The sequence below is a fragment of the Ranitomeya imitator genome, chromosome 10 (assembly GCF_032444005.1).
Source record: "Ranitomeya imitator isolate aRanImi1 chromosome 10, aRanImi1.pri, whole genome shotgun sequence".
In the NCBI taxonomy this organism is placed as follows: Eukaryota; Metazoa; Chordata; class Amphibia; order Anura; family Dendrobatidae; genus Ranitomeya; species Ranitomeya imitator.
In genome coordinates, this window is record NC_091291.1 from 103,019,439 (window position 1) to 103,041,288 (window position 21,850).

The following is a 21,850-nucleotide window of genomic DNA, read 5'->3' on the forward strand; positions in this document are numbered from 1 at the left end:
CATGCAAGGCTTTTACTAATAAAGAAACTTGCGATGTGTACAGTTTCGATGATGATCACCTATCCAGTCCCATGTAATTATGACTTTTAATCGCTCCATATTGTATCATCCTTTGCAGAGAGTTGATGTTGGGAGAAGAATCCAGAACTCCTAGTCAATTTAGGAAAAGCAGGAAATCAAGGGAAGAAGTTTCGGAAAAGATTCCTTTAGCCCCAATAGTTGATGTAATTGCAAGATAATCCATTGAGCGCAGTCTCTTCTCATTTTCCGACTCTCACAAGTCTTGTGTTTTCTTCTCGCAGCCGACGGTTAAATTCGATAAGCAGCCATGGTACATCAACGCCACCGGTGGTACGTTACACCCGTATCAGTTGGAGGGATTGAACTGGCTGAGGTTCTCGTGGACGCAGGGCACAGACACCATCCTGGCAGACGAGATGGGTCTTGGAAAGACTGTCCAAACTATTGTGTTCCTATACTCCTTATACAAAGAGGTACGCTTTTTATCTAAAGCATGGAAATCGTGTTGACAGCTTACGAATCTGGATGACTTTTAGCTTCATTCTCGCCAGTTTCTACCCTTCCAGCCATGTGATGGAGAACCTTGGGGGCAATAAGAAGGTGGGATTGTCCAGAGATAACTTACTGATCGGTGGGTATCAGACCGCTGGGACCCACACCAGTTGCTAGAATGGGGAATGTTTAACTCCATTACAAAATGGACCAGCGGGTTAGACGCCCAGCCGCCTGACCATTCATTTTCTATGGGGCTGCCATAAAAATGGAGAGCACAGCTCAGCAACCCCATAGCAGAGGAATGGACTCTCTGTTGATCAGTGCAGGTCCCCACTGATTAACACGTTATTACCAATCCCATACTTAGGTAATAACTCGTTCTTACTGGACAACCCCTTTAACGATGGGGATTGAAACACAAACAACTATACGGCATAACGCTTCTTATGTCTTGGCAGTATGAACTGAGGTTAAAGAGCCCTTGTCTACTATTCTGAAATGTCTGAATTAGTAAGTACTTGCATTCTTCATAAAAAAATACCAATACTAGGACACCTTTTCTTACATCTCTACATTGTGCCGTTCTCCTATATTCTCTCCTGGATGTGAATTAATAAATTGACAGAAGAGTGATACCAGTTAGGGTAGTGTCCCTGCACACCCCTGACATTGTCCAATCGGTGCCCAGTCTCTCAGACTATGTAGGGACACACCCCTGACATTGTCCAATCGGTGCCCAGTCTCTCAGACTATGTAGGGACACACCCTTGACATTGTCCAATCAGCACCCAGTCTCTCAGACTGGGTGGGGACACACCTCTGACATTGTCCATTCAGCACCCACTGTCTCAGACTGGGTAGGGACACACCGCTGACATTGTCCAATCAGTGTTCACAGTCTCAGGCTGGGTAGGGACACACCCCTGACATTGTCCAATCAGCACCCAATCTTTCAGACTATGTAGGGACACACATTGTCTAATTAGCACCCGCTGTCTCAGACTGGGTAAGGACACACCCCTGAAATTTTCCAATCAGCGCCCACTGTCTAAGACTGGGTGAGGACACACCCCTGAAATTTTCCAATCAGTGCCCACTGTCTAAGACTGGGTGAGGACACACCCCTGAAATTTTCCAATCAGTGCCCACTGTCTAAGACTGGGTGAGGACACACCCCTGAAATTTTCCAATCAGTGCCCACTGTCTCAGACTGGGTGAGGACACACCCCTGAAATTTTCCAATCAGCGCCCACTGTCTCAGACTGGGTAAGAACACACCCCTTTTGGCATAAATATTCAGGAGGAATAATAGTTACGTAAAAACAGAGTTATGTGAAAATATGCTTCAGAATTGTTATTTCTTGTAAAATGTAAGTATTTATTAAGAATGGACAAGTGACGAGTTTAATAAAGGTAAATAGAATAATTGCAATATATGTTGTCCGCAAAACCAATACTGATGAGTGCCGTAGACTTCTGGAGGCTCTAAGTCCTCAGCTAATTAATGGCGGCCCTCCGCTGAACGCACATTACTATCAAAAGCGCAGAATTTCCAGACAGGACAAACAATATAGTGTTTGCATTAATAAAAAGTCCTCATTAAGTCAGTGCACCGTGTGAGACAAATACGGATTGTTTGCTCAGTCCCACGCGTGACCATCCCGGCACTGACAGATGTTGTGTCTGACTTTTTCTGTTTTTTTTTTTTTTTCATATTACAAAGAAAAATATCACAATGGCAGATGGCGTTTTCTTAAAAAATTTTTAAAAGGGGGACAGAGTGTCTTTGGGGACAGTGCTTGGTATTAATATTGCAAAAAAGCTGAATAAGGTGGATAGTAGACCAAATAGAGCGTGCAAGAAACCTCGATTACTTCCACTGGTGCTTCTCCACTCATGGTCGTGTTCTTCAGCTTCTCCTCTCATGGTCGTGTTCTTCAGCTTCTCCACTCATGGTCGTGTTCTTCAGCTTCTCCTCTCATGGTCGTGTTCTTCAGCTTCTCCTCTCATGGTCGTGTTCTTCAGCTTCTCCACTCATGGTCGTGTTCTTCAGCTTCTCCTCTCATGGTCGTGTTCTTCAGCTTCTCCACTCATGGTCGTGTTCTTCAGCTTCTCCTCTCATGGTCGTGTTCTTCAGCTTCTCCACTCATAGTTGTGTCCTTCAGCTTCTCCACTCATGGTCGTGTTCTTCAGCTTCTCCTCTCATGGTCGTGTTCTTCAGCTTCTCCACTCATAGTTGTGTTCTTCAGCTTCTCCACTCATGGTCGTGTTCTTCATCTTCTCCACTCATTGTCGTGTTCTTCAGCTTCTCCACTCATTTTCGTGTTCTTCAGCTTCTCCACTCATGGTCGTGTTCTTCAGCTTCTCCACTCATGGTCGTGTTCTTCAGCTTCTCCACTCATGGTCGTGTTCTTCAGCTTCTCCACTCATGGTCGTGTTCTTCAGTTTCTCCACTCATGGTCGTGTTCTTCAGCTTCTCCACTCATGGTCGTGTTCTTCATCTTCTCCACTCATGGTCGTGTTCTTAAGCTTCTCCACTCATTGTCGTGTTCTTCAGCTTCTCCACTCATTTTCGTGTTCTTCAGCTTCTCCACTCATGGTCGTGTTCTTCAGCTTCTCCACTCATGGTCATGTTCTTCAGTTTCTCCACTCATGGTCGTGTTCTTCAGCTTCTCCACTCATAGTCGTGTTCTTCATCTTCTCCACTCATGGTCGTGTTCTTAAGCTTCTCCACTCATGGTCGTGTTCTTCAGCTTCTCCACTCATTTTCGTGTTCTTCAGCTTCTCCACTCATTTTCGTGTTCTTCAGCTTCTCCACTCATGGTCGTGTTCTTCAGCTTCTCCACTCATGGTCGTGTTCTTCAGCTTCTCCACTCATGGTCGTGTTCTTCAGCTTCTCCACTCATGGTCATGTTCTTCAGTTTCTCCACTCATGGTCGTGTTCTTCAGCTTCTCCACTCATGGTCGTGTTCGTTCTTCAGCTTCTCCACTCATGGTCGTGTTCTTCAGCGTCTCCTTAGCCTCAAATGTTTCTGGATGTGTTGCAAAGTCTGTGTATTGAAGAACATTAAAATTTTCACCAGAATTCTGTCAAAATTGGGTTGATGAATGGAGGCCTTAGAGGTAATTTCTGCCATCTATGATCACATACTCTTTACTTATTTTTTTCCATTAGGGTCATTCCAAAGGTCCGTATCTAGTCAGTGCTCCCTTATCCACAATCATCAACTGGGAACGTGAGTTTGAGATGTGGGCGCCGGAGTTTTACGTTGTGACTTACACTGGCGATAAGGACAGTCGTGCCGTCATCAGAGAGAATGAATTCTCCTTTGAGGACAACGCCATCAGGAGTGGGAAGAAAGTGTTTCGAATGAAAGTAAGAATGGAGTCCTAATACTTTTTAGACAGTCGTATGTCCACCCACAATAATTTCACCTTGAAGAGGTTTTCTCCCAACATTAACTCATAAAAATGCAATTACGGTAGTAGTCATTTTTCACTGGGAACCCATCAAGGTGTGGATCCTGCTCCCCATTATTGGGATACTAGATGCTGGCCCGATTCTAACGCATCGGGTATTCTAGAATATGCATGTCCATGTAGTATATTGCACAGCCACGTAGTATATTGCCCAGCCACGTAGTATATTGCCCAGCCACGTAGTATATTGCCCAGCCACATAGTATATTGCCCAGTGACGTAGTATATTGCCCAGTGACGTAGTATATTGCCCAGCCACGTAGTATATTGCCCAGCCACGTAGTATATTGCCCAGCCACGTAGTATATTGCCCAGTGACGTAGTATATTGCCCAGTGACGTAGTATATTGCCCAGCCACGTAGTATATTGCCCAGTCACGTAGTATATTGCCCAGCCACATAGTATATTGCCCAGTGACGTAGTATATTGCCCAGTGACGTAGTATATTGCCCAGCCACATAGTATATTGCCCAGCCACGTAGTATATTGCCCAGCCACGTAGTATATTGCCCAGCCACGTAGTATATTGCCCAGCCATGTAGTATATTGCCCAGTCACATAGTATATTGCCCAGTGACGTAGTATATTGCGCAGCCACGTAGTATATTGCCCAGTGACGTAGTATATTGCCCAGCCACGTAGTATATTGCCCAGTGACGTACTATACAGCACAGAGCCACATAGTATATTGGCCAGTCACGTAGTATATTGCCCAGTCACGTAGTATATTGCCCAGCCACGTAGTATATTGCCAGCTACGTAGTATATTGCCCAGCCTTGTAGTATATTGCCCAGCTAGGTTTGTCACAGGTGAAAAAATAAAAAATAACGTGACGTCATGGCAGGTCTTTGTAGCACAGGCGCGCAGGGCCTGTGATGACATCGCAGTCACATGACTGTGACGTCATGGCAGGTCCTTCTGCCACCGGAAACTGCAACGGAAGATGGCGGCCGGAGCAAGCGACTACGAAGGGTGAGTATAGCAGGTTTTTTTTTTTTTAATTATCTTTAACATTACATATTTTACTATTGATGCCACATAGGCAGCATCAATAGTAAAAAGTTGGGGACACACAGGGTTAATAGCGGCGGTAACGGAGTGCGTTACCCGCGGCATAACGCGGTCTGTTACCGCTGGCATTAACCCTGTGTTAGCGGTGACCGGAGGGGAGTATGCGGGCGACAGGCACTGACTGCGGGGAGTAAGGAGCGGCCATTTTCTTCCGGACTGTGCCCGTCGCTGATTGGTCGCGGCAGCCATGACAGGCAGCTGGCGAGACCAATCAGCGAATGAATAACTGTGACAGACAGACAGAAGGACAGACAGAAGTGACCCTTAAATAATTATGTAGTAGATAAGGGCAATGTTTATTCCTCTACTATGAAGTTCCAGGGCTTAGGACTTGACCCCCAATTAAGGGTGTGACCAGTGATGGGTCACTTCTTATCGACCACTATCAACACATTAGTGTTCACAGTAGTTGAGTGTTTGGAAATGCTACTAGTATATATTGCATCCCCAGCGATCACGAGCTGTCAGTTATCTTGTAGAGCCCCCACAGGGGAATGAAAGCATTACACAGTTCTCATTGAAATGTTTGTGTTGTCCATGATGAACTGGTTCCTCCAGAGAGCAAGACTATTCATTAAGACATTTTGTGCTTTGGTTTACTTATGCCAGATACAAATGTGGGACCCTTGTGTAGGTTTGCTAATCTGGACACCTACTTTTACTACCAATTTTAAAGTTGGCCATACACATTAGATAAACGTGTATGAGGGTATCCCTTCTAAAGGTCACACATTTTGAGTGTATCATGCCGTACTTTTGTTCCCATTTTGGATTGGTGTCTGATGATCTGGCAATTATATAAGCATGCAAGCTCGGCTAAGTTGACCTTGCATGTTTGTAATAAAGTTGGGAGGAATAGCTGCTGGCTGTACGAGTATTTTTAACAGTTAAAGGGATTTTCTGGTATAAAAAAACAAGATATCACATATTCTATAAATAAGGGATTAAAGAGCCCTGTTGTGCCGGTTAGTGCAGTCCCGGCGGTCAGAACCCCGCTGATCTATAATGGGATAGCGGGTAACTTGTTTTCATTGGAGAATGCTATGAAGGCATTTTTTTGCTCCAATTCTCATGAAAATACATTAACTTTCATTATAAGCTATAAAGGGAAAAAAAAACCCGAAATCTTTACTGTACTAACTTGATGCTTAACATGTCATTTTTTACATAGAAAGAAGCTCAAATAAAATTCCACGTGCTCCTCACGTCATACGAGCTGATCACCATTGACCATGCCGTTCTGGGCTCCATTGAATGGGCATGTCTTGTGGTGGATGAGGCTCACCGACTGAAAAACAACCAATCAAAAGTAAGTTATTAAACTCCTTGTTTTGGGGTGAAATGTTAATATTAATGAAAAATGTTTCCACTTTTACAGAGAAGGGCTATTGTATGATGTCATACAAGGTTTTTAAATGGAGACATTTTTTTTTTTTCACTAGTAGCGAAAAACTATCAGGCAACTAGTAAGCAACTTCTTGTATGTTCTATTTGGCACTGGCTCAGAGAAGTCACTGACCGTTACTGCCCGCGATTCAGCTGCTCCAGGTCAACAGAGCAGCTCTTCTTCTTCCAGGCTGCTCTGTCAATGGGACTTGACTGTTGACGTCATGCTGATTGACAATGGGCTTCCCGCAGTAAGGCAGCAGGGAGGCCGCTGTCAATCAGCATGACATCCACATTCATACACCCATCAACAAATCAGAGTGGAAGAGAAGCCGCTGCTCTGCCGTTGTGACGTCAGCGGAAGCTGCAAACCGCCCTCAGGAGTGATCAGTGGCTACTGTGTGCCGTCAGAGATCTGCACTGGTCACAATAGGCAGGTAGTTAGCCACTATACTATAATATAGTCTCGGGTAACCCCTTTAACATACTGTTATGTTTTCATTACACACGATAACATATGGCGTATTGTCCTCTTCCATTGATTTGCTTAGCTTATCACCGCACACCAGATACCTTCCAACGCTCTGTCATCCTTGCTTGTTTTACTAAGAAAATGGGCACAGATGACAAAAAGGGAGATCAAAGAAAAGAAAACTTCTGTCTATTGCATATGAATTATTTTAAACTATTAATCCAAATGGGCTCTGTAAAACAGGCAAAGATGGCAGAATGTTGGAGAGCCAAACGTGGACTATGAGCGTTTGGTTAACAGTGCAAGTATACTGGTGTGCTAGCGCTAGGCGCCTTACGGGGACGTGCACACAGCATCTTTTTTTAGATGGATCCCACCTGGAGCCCTCCTGAAAAAGCGCTCGATAAGCATCAGGCTATGTTCACACGCTGCGGATTTTGCTGCGGATCTGCAGCTGCGGGTCCGCAGCAGTTTCCAATGCGTTTACAGTACAATGTAAACCTATGGGAAACGCAATCCGCAGTGCATATGCTGCGGAAAAAAACGTGCGGAAACGCAGCAGTTTATATTCCGCAGCATGTCAATTCTTTGTGTGGAATCCGCAGCGGTTTTACACCTGCTCCATAATAGAAAACCACAGGTGTAAAACCACAGTGGAATCCGCACAAAAAACGCAGTAAATCCGCAGGAAATCTGCAGGTAACACGCAGTGCCTTTTACCTGCGGTTTTCACAAATCCGCTGCGGAAAAATCCACAGACCTCAAGAATACGTGTGCACATACCCTAAATTGTAAGCCTATGCACAGCACTGTAAAAAATGAAATTGCTGTGCTAATGGTCCTACTTTTTGTTAACCCTTTAAAGTTTTAAATGCCGTGAAGTGACCGCTCCGCACTGTGTGCACGTGCCCTACCAATCGCTTTTTCTTTGTTTTGGACGGCCACCACATAACTTTCTTTTCCAAGTTCTTTAGGGTATTAAATAGCTACAAGATTGACTACAAACTGCTGCTAACTGGAACCCCGCTGCAGAATAACCTAGAGGAGCTCTTCCACCTTCTCAACTTCCTCACTCCTGAAAGATTCAAGTAAGTGTTAGTTGTGACTTCTGAGTATGTTGCATTGTGCCGTCCCTTTATTATACGTCTGCAACTAATGAAGTAAGTTAATAATTGGATATTACTATTTCCCAGGTCAGTGAGTTGTGTACCTATATAGTATGACATGGTGAAATATGTATCATACTGTGTAGGGACACATTAAAGGGATATTCCCAGAATAGTAAGTTACATCTTATTCATAGGCAAGGGGGGATCTATTTGATCGCTGATGGCCCCGCACTGAATAAAGCAGAAGTGTGTGTGTTCGATATCCTCATGATTTATTGTCTATGGGATCATGGGCACTGTGCTCAGCAACCCCTTTAACACCCGTACACTCATAATGCTCTCTTCGTCAGGTTGTGTCAGATTGGGGAAATCGTCTTCCTTTATTAGCCCTATGGCATGGGTCCTCTAAAGAGGAATTTCTCACAAAACCCCCAAAATGGGCCGGACAAAATTGCGGGCACCCTCAACTTAATATTTGGTTGCACACCCTTTTGGATAAATAACTGCAATATGTCGCTTCCTATAACCATCAACAAGCTTCTTTACACCTCTCATCTGGAATTTTGGATCTCTCTTCTTTTGCAACCTGCTCCCGGTCTCTCATATTTGAAGGCGCCTTCTCCCGACAGCAATTTTAAGATCTCTCCACAGGTGATCAAAGGGATTTAGATCCGGACTCATTGCTGGCCACTTCAGAACTCTCCAACGCTTTGTTTCCATCTATTTCTGGGTGCTTCTTAATGTACAGGTGCTTCCCACAAAATTAGAATATCATCAAAAAGTTAATTTATTTCAGTTATTCAATACAAACAGTGCAACTCATATATTATATAGAGTCATTACAAACAGAGTGATGTATTTCAAGTGTTTATTTCTGTGTATGTAGCGTCCCCAAAATAATATCTGGGGACACCACCAGGACGGCCTATCCTCACCAAAAACTACGGTGTCCTCCCACCAGCCCAGGAGCAGATTAGCATAGGTAGGGGCACAAGGAGTGCCCATAGCTGTGCCCCTGAGTTGGTGGTAGAACTTTCCGTCAAAAGAAAATAATTGTGAGTTAATATGAAGTGAAGAAGATGACCTATGAAACCATTATGTTCAGCAAAATGAGTGCCCCTAGAAGCTCAAGAATGGTTGTATACTGTGTACTTCCGACATTGTGACACGCACGCTGGATTACCCAGGTACCACAAAGGCTATATTTTGAGCTTAACTGGGCATTTAATCCTAAGCACCCTATCTAGAGGGGACCTGTCCTTATGTGCTGAGGACTGTATCCATGTTTACATGTCACCAAAGGACAAGCTAAGTAGTCCTATATAACATGCTTATTTACTCCTGATGAACCTCATGCTGGAGGGGAAGCGCGTCGAGTTTCTTTTTTGGACATACTTGCTGGCTGTTGAGTTTCTTTTATGGACATGCTTATTGGCTGTTGGACTAACTATTTTTCATAAGGTTTATCTTTTGATATTTATACCCTCTCTTTTGGACTAATGAATTTACAGTGATGTCTACATTGGCTCTAACTATGGGATAAGGATCTGAGGATCTTTGCAGAGATTAACCTGGGGGAGTTTTCTCTGATGTATTATGAGCATTGTATGAGTGGACACCTGGGAGATATATATAATATAATTTCCCATTAGGAAACTCCAGCGACATTGCGTTTATTTTGCACATTGAAGCACTATAGCTCCTTACACATTATAAAAGTCCTCTGACAAGTGAGTGACTAGGGCCATATCGGGGACAGCCGTCGAGGAGCAGGCGCGCCAGTCTCGTTAACCACATAAATAGGGTGCCAACCTCCGCTGACAGGTAGGGTCAAAATAGGGACAGCCTATCCATTGGCCCCCTGTATGCAAGAGAAAAGACTGCGAGTTGTATCTATATTATTGGATACACCTGATGTGTGCAATTGATTTTCCTACCCCATCCCATAGGGTTGTACAGGGGTAGAAGGGACAGTCGACGGTGAGCGGGGGCGCCATTTGCGCAGGTATAGGGTGCCAACCTCCGCTGATAGGTAGGGTGCATATAGCGGAGTTTAGGGCCAGGTACCTCCTTGGCCTTTCCTATTGAGTGCTCTTTTATATTTGGTGATGGTTTTGGTTGTTTGCACCAGTTAAGATTTTTAGATTAACTAATAAAGGTTATTTTATAAAAATATACATTGGTTTTTTTTCTGTGAATATTTGTTAAAATTGTACCCTAAAGGCTATTTTTCTTTTCTGTGATTCGTTGTTTATTTCTGTTAATGGTGATGATTATATGGCTTACAGCCAATGAAAACACAAAAGTCATTATCTCAGTAAAACACCAGCTTTAAAATGATTTTAAAATCCGAAATGTTGGCCTACTGAAATGTATGTTCAGTAAATGCACTCAATACTTGGTCGGGGCTCCTTTGGTATCAATTACTGCATCAATGCGGCGTGTCATGGAGGCGATCAGCCTGTGGCACTGCTGAGGGGTTATGGAAGCCCAGGTTGCTTTGATAGCAGCCTTTAGCTCGCCTGCATTGTGGGGTCTGGTGTCTCTCATCTTCCTCTTGACAAAACCCCATAGATTCTCTATGGTGTTAAGGTCAGTCGAGTTTGCTGTCAATCAAGCACAGTGATACTGATGTTTGTAAACCAGGTATTGGTACTTTTGGCAGTGTGGACAGGTGCCAAGTTCTGCTGGAGAATTAAATTTCCATCTCCAAAAAGCTTGTCGGCAGAGGGAAGCATGAAGTGCTCTAAAATTTCCTGGTTCAGTGTGGGAATGCCGATGGATCCAGTGTGGGAATACCGGTGGGTTCAGTGTGGGGATGCCGGTGGGTTCAGTGTGGGAGTGCCTGTGGATCCAGTGTGGGAGTGCCGGTGGGTCCAGTGCGGGAACACCGGTGGGTTCAGTGTGGGGATGCCGGTGGGTTCAGTGTGGGAATGCCGGTGGGTTCAGTGTCGGATTGCCGGTGGATCCAGTGTGGAATGCCGGTGGGATCAGTGTGGGAATGCCGGTGGGTCCAGTGTGGGAATGCCGGTGGGTTCATTGTGGGAATGCCGGTGGATCCAGTGTGGGAATGCCGGTGGATCCAGTGTGGGAATGCCTGTGGATCCAGTGTGGGAGTGCCGGTGGGTTCAGTGTGGGAATGCCGGTGGGTTCAGTGTGGGAATGCCGGTGGGTTCAGTGTCGGATTGCCGGTGGGTCCAGTGTGGGAATGCCTGTGGGTTCAGTGTGGGTGGGAATGCCGGTGGGTTCAGTGTGGGAGTGCCGGTGGGTTCAGTGTGGGAGTGCCGGTGGCTTCATTGTGGGAGTGCCGGTGGGTTCAGTGTGGGTGTGCCGGTGGGTTCAGTGTGGGTGGGAATGCCGGTGGGTTCAGTGTGGGAGTGCCGGTGGGTTCAGTGTGGGAGTGCCGGTGGGTTCAGTGTGGGAATGCCGGTGGGTTCAGTGAGGGAGTGCCGGTGGGATCAGTGTGGGTTCGGTGTGGGAATGCCGGTGGATCCAATGTGGGAATGCCGGTGGATCCAGTGTGGGAATGCCGGTGGGTTCAGTGTGGGAGTGCCGGTGGGTTCAGTGTGGGAATGCCGGTGGGTTCAGTGTGGGAGTGCCGGTGGGTTCAGTGTGGGAGTGCCGGTGGGTTCAGTGTGGGAGTGCTGGTGGGTTCAGTGTGGGAATGCCGGTGGGTTCAGTGTCGGATTGCCGGTGGGTCCAGTGTGGGAATGCCGGTGGGTTCAGTGTGGGTGGGAATGCCGGTGGGTTCAGTGTGGGAGTGCCGGTGGGTTCAGTGTGGGAGTGCCGGTGGGTTCAGTGTGGGAATGCCGGTGGGTTCAGTGTGGGAATGCCGGTGGGTTCAGTGTGGGAATGCCGGTGGGTTCAGTGTCGGATTGCCGGTGGGTCCAGTGTGGGAATGCCGGTGGGTTCAGTGTGGGTGGGAATGCCGGTGGGTTCAGTGTGGGAATGCCGGTGGGTTCAGTGTGGGAATGCCGGTGGGTTCAGTGTGGGAATGCCGGTGGGTTCAGTGTGGGAATGCCGGTGGGTTCAGTGTGGGAGTGTCGGTGGGTTCAGTGTAGGAATGCCGGTGGGTTCAGTGTGGGAGTGCCGGTGGGTTCAGTGTGGGAGTGCCGGTGGGATCAGTGTGGGTTCGGTGTGGGAATGCCGGTGGATCCAGTGTGGGAATGCCGGTGGGTTCAGTGTGGGAGTGCCGGTGGGTTCAGTGTGGGAATGCCGGTGGGTTCAGTGTGGGAGTGCCGGTGGGTTCAGTGTGGGAGTGCCGGTGGGTTCAGTGTGGGAGTGCTGGTGGGTTCAGTGTGGGAATGCCCTTGGGTTCAGTGTGGGAATGCCGGTGGGTTCAGTGTCGGATTGCCGGTGGGTCCAGTGTGGGAATGCCAGTGGGTTCAGTGTGGGTGGGAATGCCGGTGGGTTCAGTGTGGGAGTGCCGGTGGGTTCAGTGTGGGAATGCCGGTGGGTTCAGTGTGGGAATGCCGGTGGGTTCAGTGTGGGAATGCCGGTGGGTTCAGTGTGGGAATGCCGGTGGGTTCAGTGTGGGAATGCCGGTGGGTTCAGTGTCGGATTGCCGGTGGGTCCAGTGTGGGAATGCCGGTGGGTTCAGTGTGGGTGGGAATGCCGGTGGGTTCAGTGTGGGAGTGCCGGTGGGTTCAGTGTGGGAATGCCGGTGGGTTCAGTGTGGGAATGCCGGTGGGTTCAGTGTGGGAATGCCGGTGGGTTCAGTGTGGGAATGCCGGTGGGTTCAGTGTGGGAATGCCGGTGGGTTCAGTGTCGGATTGCCGGTGGGTCCAGTGTGGGAATGCCGGTGGGTTCAGTGTGGGAATGCCGGTGGGTTCAGTGTGGGAATGCCGGTGGGTTCAGTGTGGGAATGCCGGTGGGTTCAGTGTGGGAATGCCGGTGGGTTCAGTGTGGGAGTGTCGGTGGGTTCAGTGTGGGAGTGCCGGTGGGTTCAGTGTGGGAGTGCCGGTGGGTTCAGTGTGGGAATGCCGGTGGGTTCAGTGTGGGAGTGCCGGTGGGTTCAGTGTGGGAATGCCGGTGGATCCAGTGTGGGAGTGCCGGTGGGTTCAGTGTGGGAATGCCGGTGGGTTCAGTGTGGGAATGCCGGTGAGTCCAGTGTGGGAATGCCTGTGGGTTCAGTGTGGGTGGGAATGCCGGTGGGTTCAGTGTGGGAGTGCCGGTGGGTTCAGTGTGGGTGTGCCGGTGGGTTCAGTGTGGGAGTGCCGGTGGGTTCAGTGTGGGTGGGAATGCCGGTGGGTTCAGTGTGGGAGTGCCGGTGGGTTCAGTGTGGGAGTGCCGGTGGGTTCAGTGTGGGAGTGCCGGTGGGTTCAGTGTGGGAACGCCGGTGGATCCAGTGTGGGAACGCCGGTGGATCCAGTGTCGGAGTGCCGGTGGGTTCAGTGTGGGAGTGCCGGTGGGTTCAGTGTGGGAGTGCCGATGGGTTCAGTGTGGGAATGCCGGTGGGTTCAGTGTGGGAATGCCCTTGGGTTCAGTGTGGGAATGCCGGTGGGTTCAGTGTCGGATTGCCGGTGGGTTCAGTGTGGGTGGGAGTGCCGGTGGGTTCAGTGTGGGAATGCCGGTGGGTTCAGTGTGGGAGTGCCGATGGGTTCAGTGTGGGAATGCCGGTGGGTTCAGTGTGGGAATGCCCTTGGGTTCAGTGTGGGAATGCCGGTGGGTTCAGTGTCGGATTGCCGGTGGGTTCAGTGTGGGTGGGAGTGCCGGTGGGTTCAGTGTGGGAATGCCGGTGGGTTCAGTGTGGGAATGCCGGTGGATCCAGTGTGGGAAAGCCAGTGGGTTCAGTGTGGGAGTGCCGCTGGGTTCAGTGTGGGTGGGAATGCCGGTGGGTTCAGTGTGGGAATGCCGGTGGGTTCAGTGTGGGAGTGCCGGTGGGTTCAATGTGGGAATGCCGGTGGATCCAGTGTGGGAAAGCCAGTGGGTTCAGTGTGGGAGTGCCGCTGGGTTCAGTGTGGGAGTGCCGGTGGGTTCAGTGTGGGAGTGCCGATGGGTTCAGTGTAGGAGTGCCAGTGGGTTCAATGTGGGAGTGCCGGTGGGTCCAGGAATAATTGCAGAGGGATGAACAAATATAGAACTGGTGTCTTACAAGGAATATTTATTAATACAAACATGCCTGGAGAATTGTCTTCTTTTTATTTTATGTATTTTGATATTTTTCTATTTTTTTAAAACATGAATGTAAAGAAGTGTCAATGGATTTAGAAGTGATTGTTATTATGTGACCCTCAAAAATAAATAAAAAAGTATCACCCAGGAGTATAGGTTTTTACTTCTATACTTAACATATAAAGTTCTCTATATTCAGTGTGAAAGTACAAAAGTCAACACATCCGCACCGTGATATTGAACAGATGCCGGTTGCTTTCACCTGACTGCAGTATGGAGGTCTCCGCACGGCTCTTGCCTGTAGTTTTGGCCCCGTGTGCTTCTTTCTTCCTTTGTTTCATGGCTGGCTGCTGCCACATCGGCTCCAGTCTCGTCAACATCATTAGGATCAGTTGTTTCCGACAGTGGAAAAATATAACTGATGAATAATTCATAGGTGGGCAGGTTTCGCCTGTTCTGGGGGAGAGCGGTGATGACTCACAGGGACGCATATTGATTATAGCCTTACTGCGAGCGTGCCGTTTTGGCATAAATCATTTGCATGAATTTTTGGCTTAAATGTAAAAAATTGTTTCGTACTGAGAATCACAAATTTGATTTTACACGGGTTCATGCAATTTATGTAAATGGAGGCATGTTGCTTAACAGTAATGAAAATGTGTTATATGCCAACCAAAGCTAAAGAAAATAAGTGTGTGTGCATTTCTCTGTATATCTATGTACATATGAAAAATGCAGCAGCACAGTGTGTACGCCAATATACATATATATATATATATATATATATATATATATATATATATATATATATATATATACATATAACCAAAAAACACACATATAAAACCAAAAACACATGGGCCACTTGCACGGTGAACAAGTCTGTAGAAACCTGAAGACACAAAAGCGCACAGCGAGGTCAAAAATACTCTGTTGTAAAAAAGTCACAGTAAATAAGCAAGTGCTAGTCAAAAAATGAAAAAAATACAGGGTATTTAGATAATCCTTTTTTTTCCCGCAAAAATATTATTAACTGAATACCCTGTATTTTTATCATTTTTTGACTAGCACTTGCTTATTTACTGTGACTTTTTTACAACAGAGTATTTTTGACCTCGCTGTGCGCTTTTGTGTCATATATATATATATATATATATATATATATATATATATATATATATATATATATATGTGCAAACACTGCGTATAGTTAATGTATGCCGCATTACTGGTCTGTAGACTTTATTTCTAAAATTAATGACCTTAGTGCACTAAGTGGCCAATTCTTCTGTGCCAACAATAACTAATTTTAGGCAAATCCGTCAGCAGGTTTTTGTTATGTAATCTGACAACAGAATGATATAGGGGCAGATCTATTATCTATCTATCTATCGTCTATCTATTGTCTATCATCTATCTATTATCTATCTATCTATCCATTATCTATCTATTATCTGTCTATCTATTATCTATCTATCCATTATCTATTATCTGTCTATCTATTCTCTACTGTATCTATTAGCTATCTATTATAGATCTATTATCTATCTATTATCTATCTATCATCTATGTATTATGTATTATCTATTATCTATCTACTAGATGGTGGCCCGATTCTAACACATCGGATATTCTAGAATATGTATGTAGTATATAGCACAGCCCACTTAGTATATAACACAGCCCACGCAGTATATAACACAGCCCACGTAGTATATTGCACAGCCCACGCAGTATATAACACAGCCCACGTAGTATATAACACAGCCCACGTAGTATATAACACAGCCCACATAGTATAGAGCACAGTGACGTAGTATATAACACAGCCCACGCAGTATATAACACAGCCCACGTAGTATATAACACAGCCCACGTAGTATATTGCACAGCCCACGCAGTATATAACACAGCCCACGTAGTATATAACACAGCCCACATAGTATATAACACAGCCCACATAGTATAGAGCACAGTGACGTAGTATATAACACAGCCCACGCAGTATATAACACAGCCCACACAGTATATAACACAGCCCACGTAGTATATAACACAGCCCATGTAGTATATAGCAATGTGGGCACCATATCCCTGTTAAAAAAAACAAACAATTAAAATAAAAAATAGTTATATAGTCACCTTCCGGCGGCCCCCGGATCCAGCCCAGGCCTTTAGCGATGCTCCTCGCGATGCTCCGTTCCCAGTAATGCCTTGCGTCAATAACCCGTGATCATGTAGCGGTCTCGCGAGACCGCTACGTCATCATCTCGAGAGATCGCTACGTGATCTCGAGTCATTGCCGCAATGCATTCATGGGCCCGGCACGTTGCGAGGAGCGGGATAGGGTGCCCCGGACGCCGGACGGTGAGAATATAATGTGTTTTTTATTATTATTTTTAACATTATATGTTTTTACTATTGATGCTGCATAGGCAGCATCAATAGTAAAAAGTGAAGCGGTGTTTAAATCCTGCCCCAATATCGCTGATAGGTCACGGCCGGCAGGCCAAGACCAATCAGTGACCCGGGATTTCTGTTACGGAAGTTACAGACAAACAGACGGAAGTACCCCTTAGACAATTATATATATAGAAGATCATCTATCTATTGTCTATCATCTATTATCTATCTATCTATCTATCTATCTATCTATCTATAATCTATTATCTATCTATTATCTATCTATCTATCATCTATTTATCTGTTGTCTATTATCTATCTATTGTCTATCATCTATTATCTATCTATTATCTATAATCTATTATTTATCTATCATCTATCTATTGTCTATAATCTATTATCTATCATCTATCTATTATCTATCATCTATCTATTATCTATCTATTACCTATAATCTATTATCTATCTATCATCTATCTATCTATCTATATATCATCTGTCTATCTATCTATCTATCTATCTATCTATCTATCTATCTATCATCTATCTATCATCTATCATCTATCTATTGTCTATAATGTATTATCTATCATCTATCTATCATCTATCTATTATCTATCTATTATCTATCTATCATCTATCTATTATTTATGTATCTAAATTCAGAGAAAACAGGCAGCACTCCAGTATTTTCAAAAGTACAAAAGGGAGGTTAATAGCCCTGGTGGCATGGCAACGTTTTGGCTATAATGAGCCTTTCTCAAGCCAGTTTACTATTTAATGGTGCCATTTCATTGAACCCCTTTGGAGCTTCGGCCTATATGAAGATATGATGGCTCCTCGGGAAGATGCACAATTTCCTAATTCTTCACCTCTCAGAATGTGAGATTTGTGCCACTGAAACAAATACATCTTTCTTTATGCTTTTCATGTGCTGTTTCCCTCTCAGCAATCTGGATGGCTTCTTGGAAGAATTTGCTGACATTTCTAAGGAAGACCAAATTAAAAAACTTCATGACTTACTAGGGCCTCACATGCTGCGGAGGCTGAAAGCAGATGTCTTCAAGAACATGCCAGCCAAAACAGAATTAATAGTGCGAGTGGAGCTGAGCCAAATGCAGAAGTGAGTGCAGACCTGCAAGACAACACACTTCCACCACTCTCCCCTCTTCTTGACACTTTCTGTTTTATTTTTATTTTTGTAAAAACTTTACTTTGTAAAAGTATTTTTAAAGATTTTTTTAAATCTCTTATTAAATATAAATGATGGTATTTACACTTGTAACGCATATGGATTTTTGCCGCAGATTTGCGCTGAAATACAAAATTGAAAAAGCTTACCACATCTGGACTTTCCTACGTCTTTCTCATTTACTTTATTTCCTTTTTTTCTGCTTATGTGTTTTGTTTTTTTTATTTTTTTTTATGACTTTGATCTAGGAAGTATTATAAGTTCATTTTAACCAGAAATTTTGAAGCCTTGAACTCCAAAGGAGGTGGAAACCAGGTCTCCTTGCTGAACATCATGATGGACCTGAAGAAGTGCTGCAACCACCCGTACCTCTTCCCTGTTGCTGCCGTGGTAAGATGAAGAATAACATTGGCGATCTTGGGCACCAATATCAGAATAGTCCAGGCGGTGTGTGCGATATTTTACTACAAACCAGTTACTATACAAAAGAAAAAATTTCATATACAAAAAAAAATCCCATAAATATATCAAAAAGCATAAATATATCAAATTTATATAATAAAAAAATACGAAATAAGACAGATTAAAAAAACAAATGCAAAACACACACAAACAAACCTCCTTAAAAAGGGATAAGCCGTGTATCTTCTTGTAAAATACAGGGTAAGACCCTCAACCAGAGCGCTTCAAATGCCAAATTAATAAAGGTACAAAATAGCACAATAGTAATGCAGTTACAAAAAGTAAAAATAATAATAACGTATACAAATATTAATATATCAATATTTATTGATTCAACAATGCTTGTATCTGTTTCCAAAAATAATGAATAACGAATCATAAACTGATACTGAGAAGGGCCCAAAAATGCCGGGAAAAACACCCCGCACATTACGCTGCTACCAAGTGCGTCTTCACCGCCGGGGAGGGTAAGAAGATCGGACATATTTCTGTCCTGGAGGACCTCTGTGTTTTCCCATTTATTTTTCATGGTGGTATCCTTTCCTCTACCGAGTTGATAAGCCACAGAGGTGTCCATCCGTGTGCACATCGTGCCATGTGTGTACCCCAGTAGGCACGGCTAGTAAAGGGTTAATTACGACTTTCACATATAGTGACATTTGTCCTGGCTCATTTTGCGCTCTCCTAATAGTACAGGTCTCAGTGTGGGGCTGTGGCGACTTCTAATTAATTATTGCTGCACTGCACCAAAGCCTAAGGTATTGAAGGGTCATTCGTCATATTCCATTAGCGGTGAGCTCAGCCCTCCGCCTGGTGCAGTCGCTGCGTGCTGTAGCTGCAATGGCTGGATAATCTGTAAGCACAGTTTGATCGATTACCCCAATACTAAAGGCCGGTACTGCAGATGCATTGCATGGCGTCTCCGCGCAGAGGAGCCCCGCTGAGGAGCAAATGACCACCGACATAAAATACACCTGAAGAACTTAGATTGAACCTTGCAATTTTCGAATATCCACATGTTCTTAGAAATTGCACAGTGGATCACTGTCCTTCCACAGTCACGTTATAGCTCATTGTGTCATCTGTAAATGACCAGATGGAACCAAACATAGTGTCTTGGTTTAGCATCGAGCAGGCAGGTAAAAGAAAATGGTTTTTGTTTCTTTTTTTTTGTTCTCTGTTTTGTGGATATATTACCAATCAAATAATTTGGCACCTATTGAGTTAACATTTATTAAGTCCAAGTGGGTGTTATCAGATAGCTTTCACTTTCGGTGTGTACTTTTACTCCCTGTATGATGCTGACCAATCAAAAGAAGGCACCACCTCAACAGAAAAGAACACGCCCCCACCATAGCTTAGAGCAGACAACCTGGTCTAACCTCCTGCATGATTAGAAGATGACTAACACCTTTCAGATACTTTTACTGACACAATTATGAACAGGCAATGTGGGGGAGGCATAGTACAGCCAAGGTGACAGTGCTATGAGAGGAGGAGAACTGATAGAAGTGTTTGTAATGTGACACAGCTAAACTCAGCTGTTCTGGCCCTCCCCCACAGGTACCTTTATCTGAAAGGTTTTCATTATCTGTGCTAAACTCAGCTGCACTACTCCTGCCCCCACGCTGGCTCCTGCTGGCAGTGAAAGCTCTCTGAAAACACCCACTTTGACTTGGCAAACATTAACTTGTTAGATGCCAAATACTTTGATTGCTAATATCTCCGCAATGAAGAGGCAACTTTTGTCTTAAGGTACCGTCACACTATACGATTTACCTACGATCACGGCCAGCGATATGACCTGGCCGTGATCGTAGGTAAATCGTAGTGTGGTCGCAGGGGAGCTGTCACACAGACAGCTCTCCAGCGACCAACGATGCCGAGGTCCCTGGGTAACCAGGGTAAACATCGGGTAACTAAGCGCAGGGTCGTGCTTAGTAACCCGATGTTTACCCTGGTTACAAGCGTAAAACTAAAAAAAAAAAAACAGCACATACTTACATTCTGGTGTCCGTCAGGTCCCTTGCCGTCTGCTTCCCGCACTCACTGACTGCCGGCCGTAAAGTGAAAGTGAAAGCACAGCCGCTGTGCTCTGCTTTCACTTTACGGCCGGCAGTCACAGTGCGGGAAGCAGATGGCAAGGGACCTGACGGACACCAGAATGTAAGTATGTGCTGTTTGTTTTTTTTTAGTTTTACGCTTGTAACCAGGGTAAACATCAGGTTACTAAGCGCGGTCCTGCGCTTAGTTACCCGATGTTTACCCTGGTTACAAGCTAACGCATCGCTGGATCGCATCGCTAGATCGGTGTCACACACACCGATCTAGCGATGACAGCGGGAGATCCAGCGATGAAAGAAAGTTCTAAACGATCTGCTACGACGTACGATTCTCAGCAGGATCCCTGATCGCTGCTGCGTGTCAGACACAGCGATATCGTAACGATATCGCTGGAACGTCACGAATCGTACCGTCGTAGCGATCGAAATGGTATAGTGTGACGGTACCCTTATTCCGCTCTGTTTTCTGTGATTTATGGGCTGGTTGGGGGTGATATGGCCGACCTTATGTGGAGTAATATTCAGTTCACCTTCAGATACAAGTGTCACATCCATAGCCATACCTTTGTTACGGGTGCACAAGGTCATAGCTTAAATATGTATGGTTGTATGGTTTTGAGTGTATGTCTTGTACGTAGTAAGTTCAACATTCCATCATCAGCTAAATTATTGGGTCTGCTTAATCGATTAGGAGCCCTCCACTTTCCTTCAATGTACTGTTTGTCTTTTTATTTAGGAGGCCCCAGTCTTGCCGAATGGATCTTATGATGGCAGTTCTTTAGTGAAATCCTCGGGAAAATTGATGCTGCTACAGAAGATGTTGAAAAAGTTAAAAGACGAAGGACACAGAGTTCTCATTTTTTCTCAGGTATTTTTGGCAGTCATTGTTGACTAAATTGACTTTCCCAAGTTCTACTTTTATGCAAAGTTTTGAAATGTATTTAAAGTGCATGATAGGCAGTTGAAATTATATTTTAGATCTAATACCGACAGGAATTGTTGAATCATCATATTTTTCCTTCCTGCTAAAGGGAATCTGTCAACAGGTTTTGCTATGTAATCCGAGAGCAGCATGATGTACGGACAGAGAGCCTGATTACAGCGATGTGTCACTTATTGTTCTGCTTGGTGAAATTTATATAAAATCACTTTTTTTTGCTGAAGATCGACCAGTTCTCTGAATGCTGAGCCCTGAGTAACCCTGCCCACACTACTGATTGGAAGCTTTCTGTGTACACTGTGCATAGGCAGAAAGGTGCCAATCAGTGGTAGAGGCGGGGTTACAAAGAGCTGGAGAGCTACATGGCATGAGACGAATTGTCCTGTAGTGATAATCACCTGCTGATAAATCACTGAATTTATTAAAACTACAATAAGCAGCCCAGTAAGAGACACATCGCTGCAATCAGGGTCTCTGTTCCCATATCATGCTGCTCTCAGATTAAATGGCAAAACTTGCTAACAGATTCCCTTTAAGTGGACAGTGGTGGGTGCCCTAAAATAATCAGATGTCTCCATCTGCTCTCCCTTCTCCCTCTCCACTCATGCTATTTCACTGAATCGCTGAGACAGATTCTGCA

General features: G+C 45.1%; 1 protein-coding gene across 8 annotated transcripts in view; it reads left to right on the forward strand.

Moving 5' to 3' along the window:
• The window catches only part of CHD5 (chromodomain helicase DNA binding protein 5), a 164,400-nt gene that overhangs the window by 96,480 nt on the left and 46,070 nt on the right, over positions 1–21,850 (forward strand). For all 8 annotated transcript variants that reach the window (XM_069741816.1, XM_069741811.1, XM_069741817.1 and 5 more), the window contains exons 13-20: positions 119–224; positions 303–494; positions 3,692–3,892; positions 6,241–6,378; positions 7,894–8,015; positions 17,503–17,676; positions 17,994–18,135; positions 21,007–21,138. In XM_069741816.1, coding sequence (XP_069597917.1) covers positions 119–224; positions 303–494; positions 3,692–3,892; positions 6,241–6,378; positions 7,894–8,015; positions 17,503–17,676; positions 17,994–18,135; positions 21,007–21,138 — 1,207 coding nt within the window. The remainder of the gene's footprint in view (positions 1–118; positions 225–302; positions 495–3,691; positions 3,893–6,240; positions 6,379–7,893; positions 8,016–17,502; positions 17,677–17,993; positions 18,136–21,006; positions 21,139–21,850) is intronic.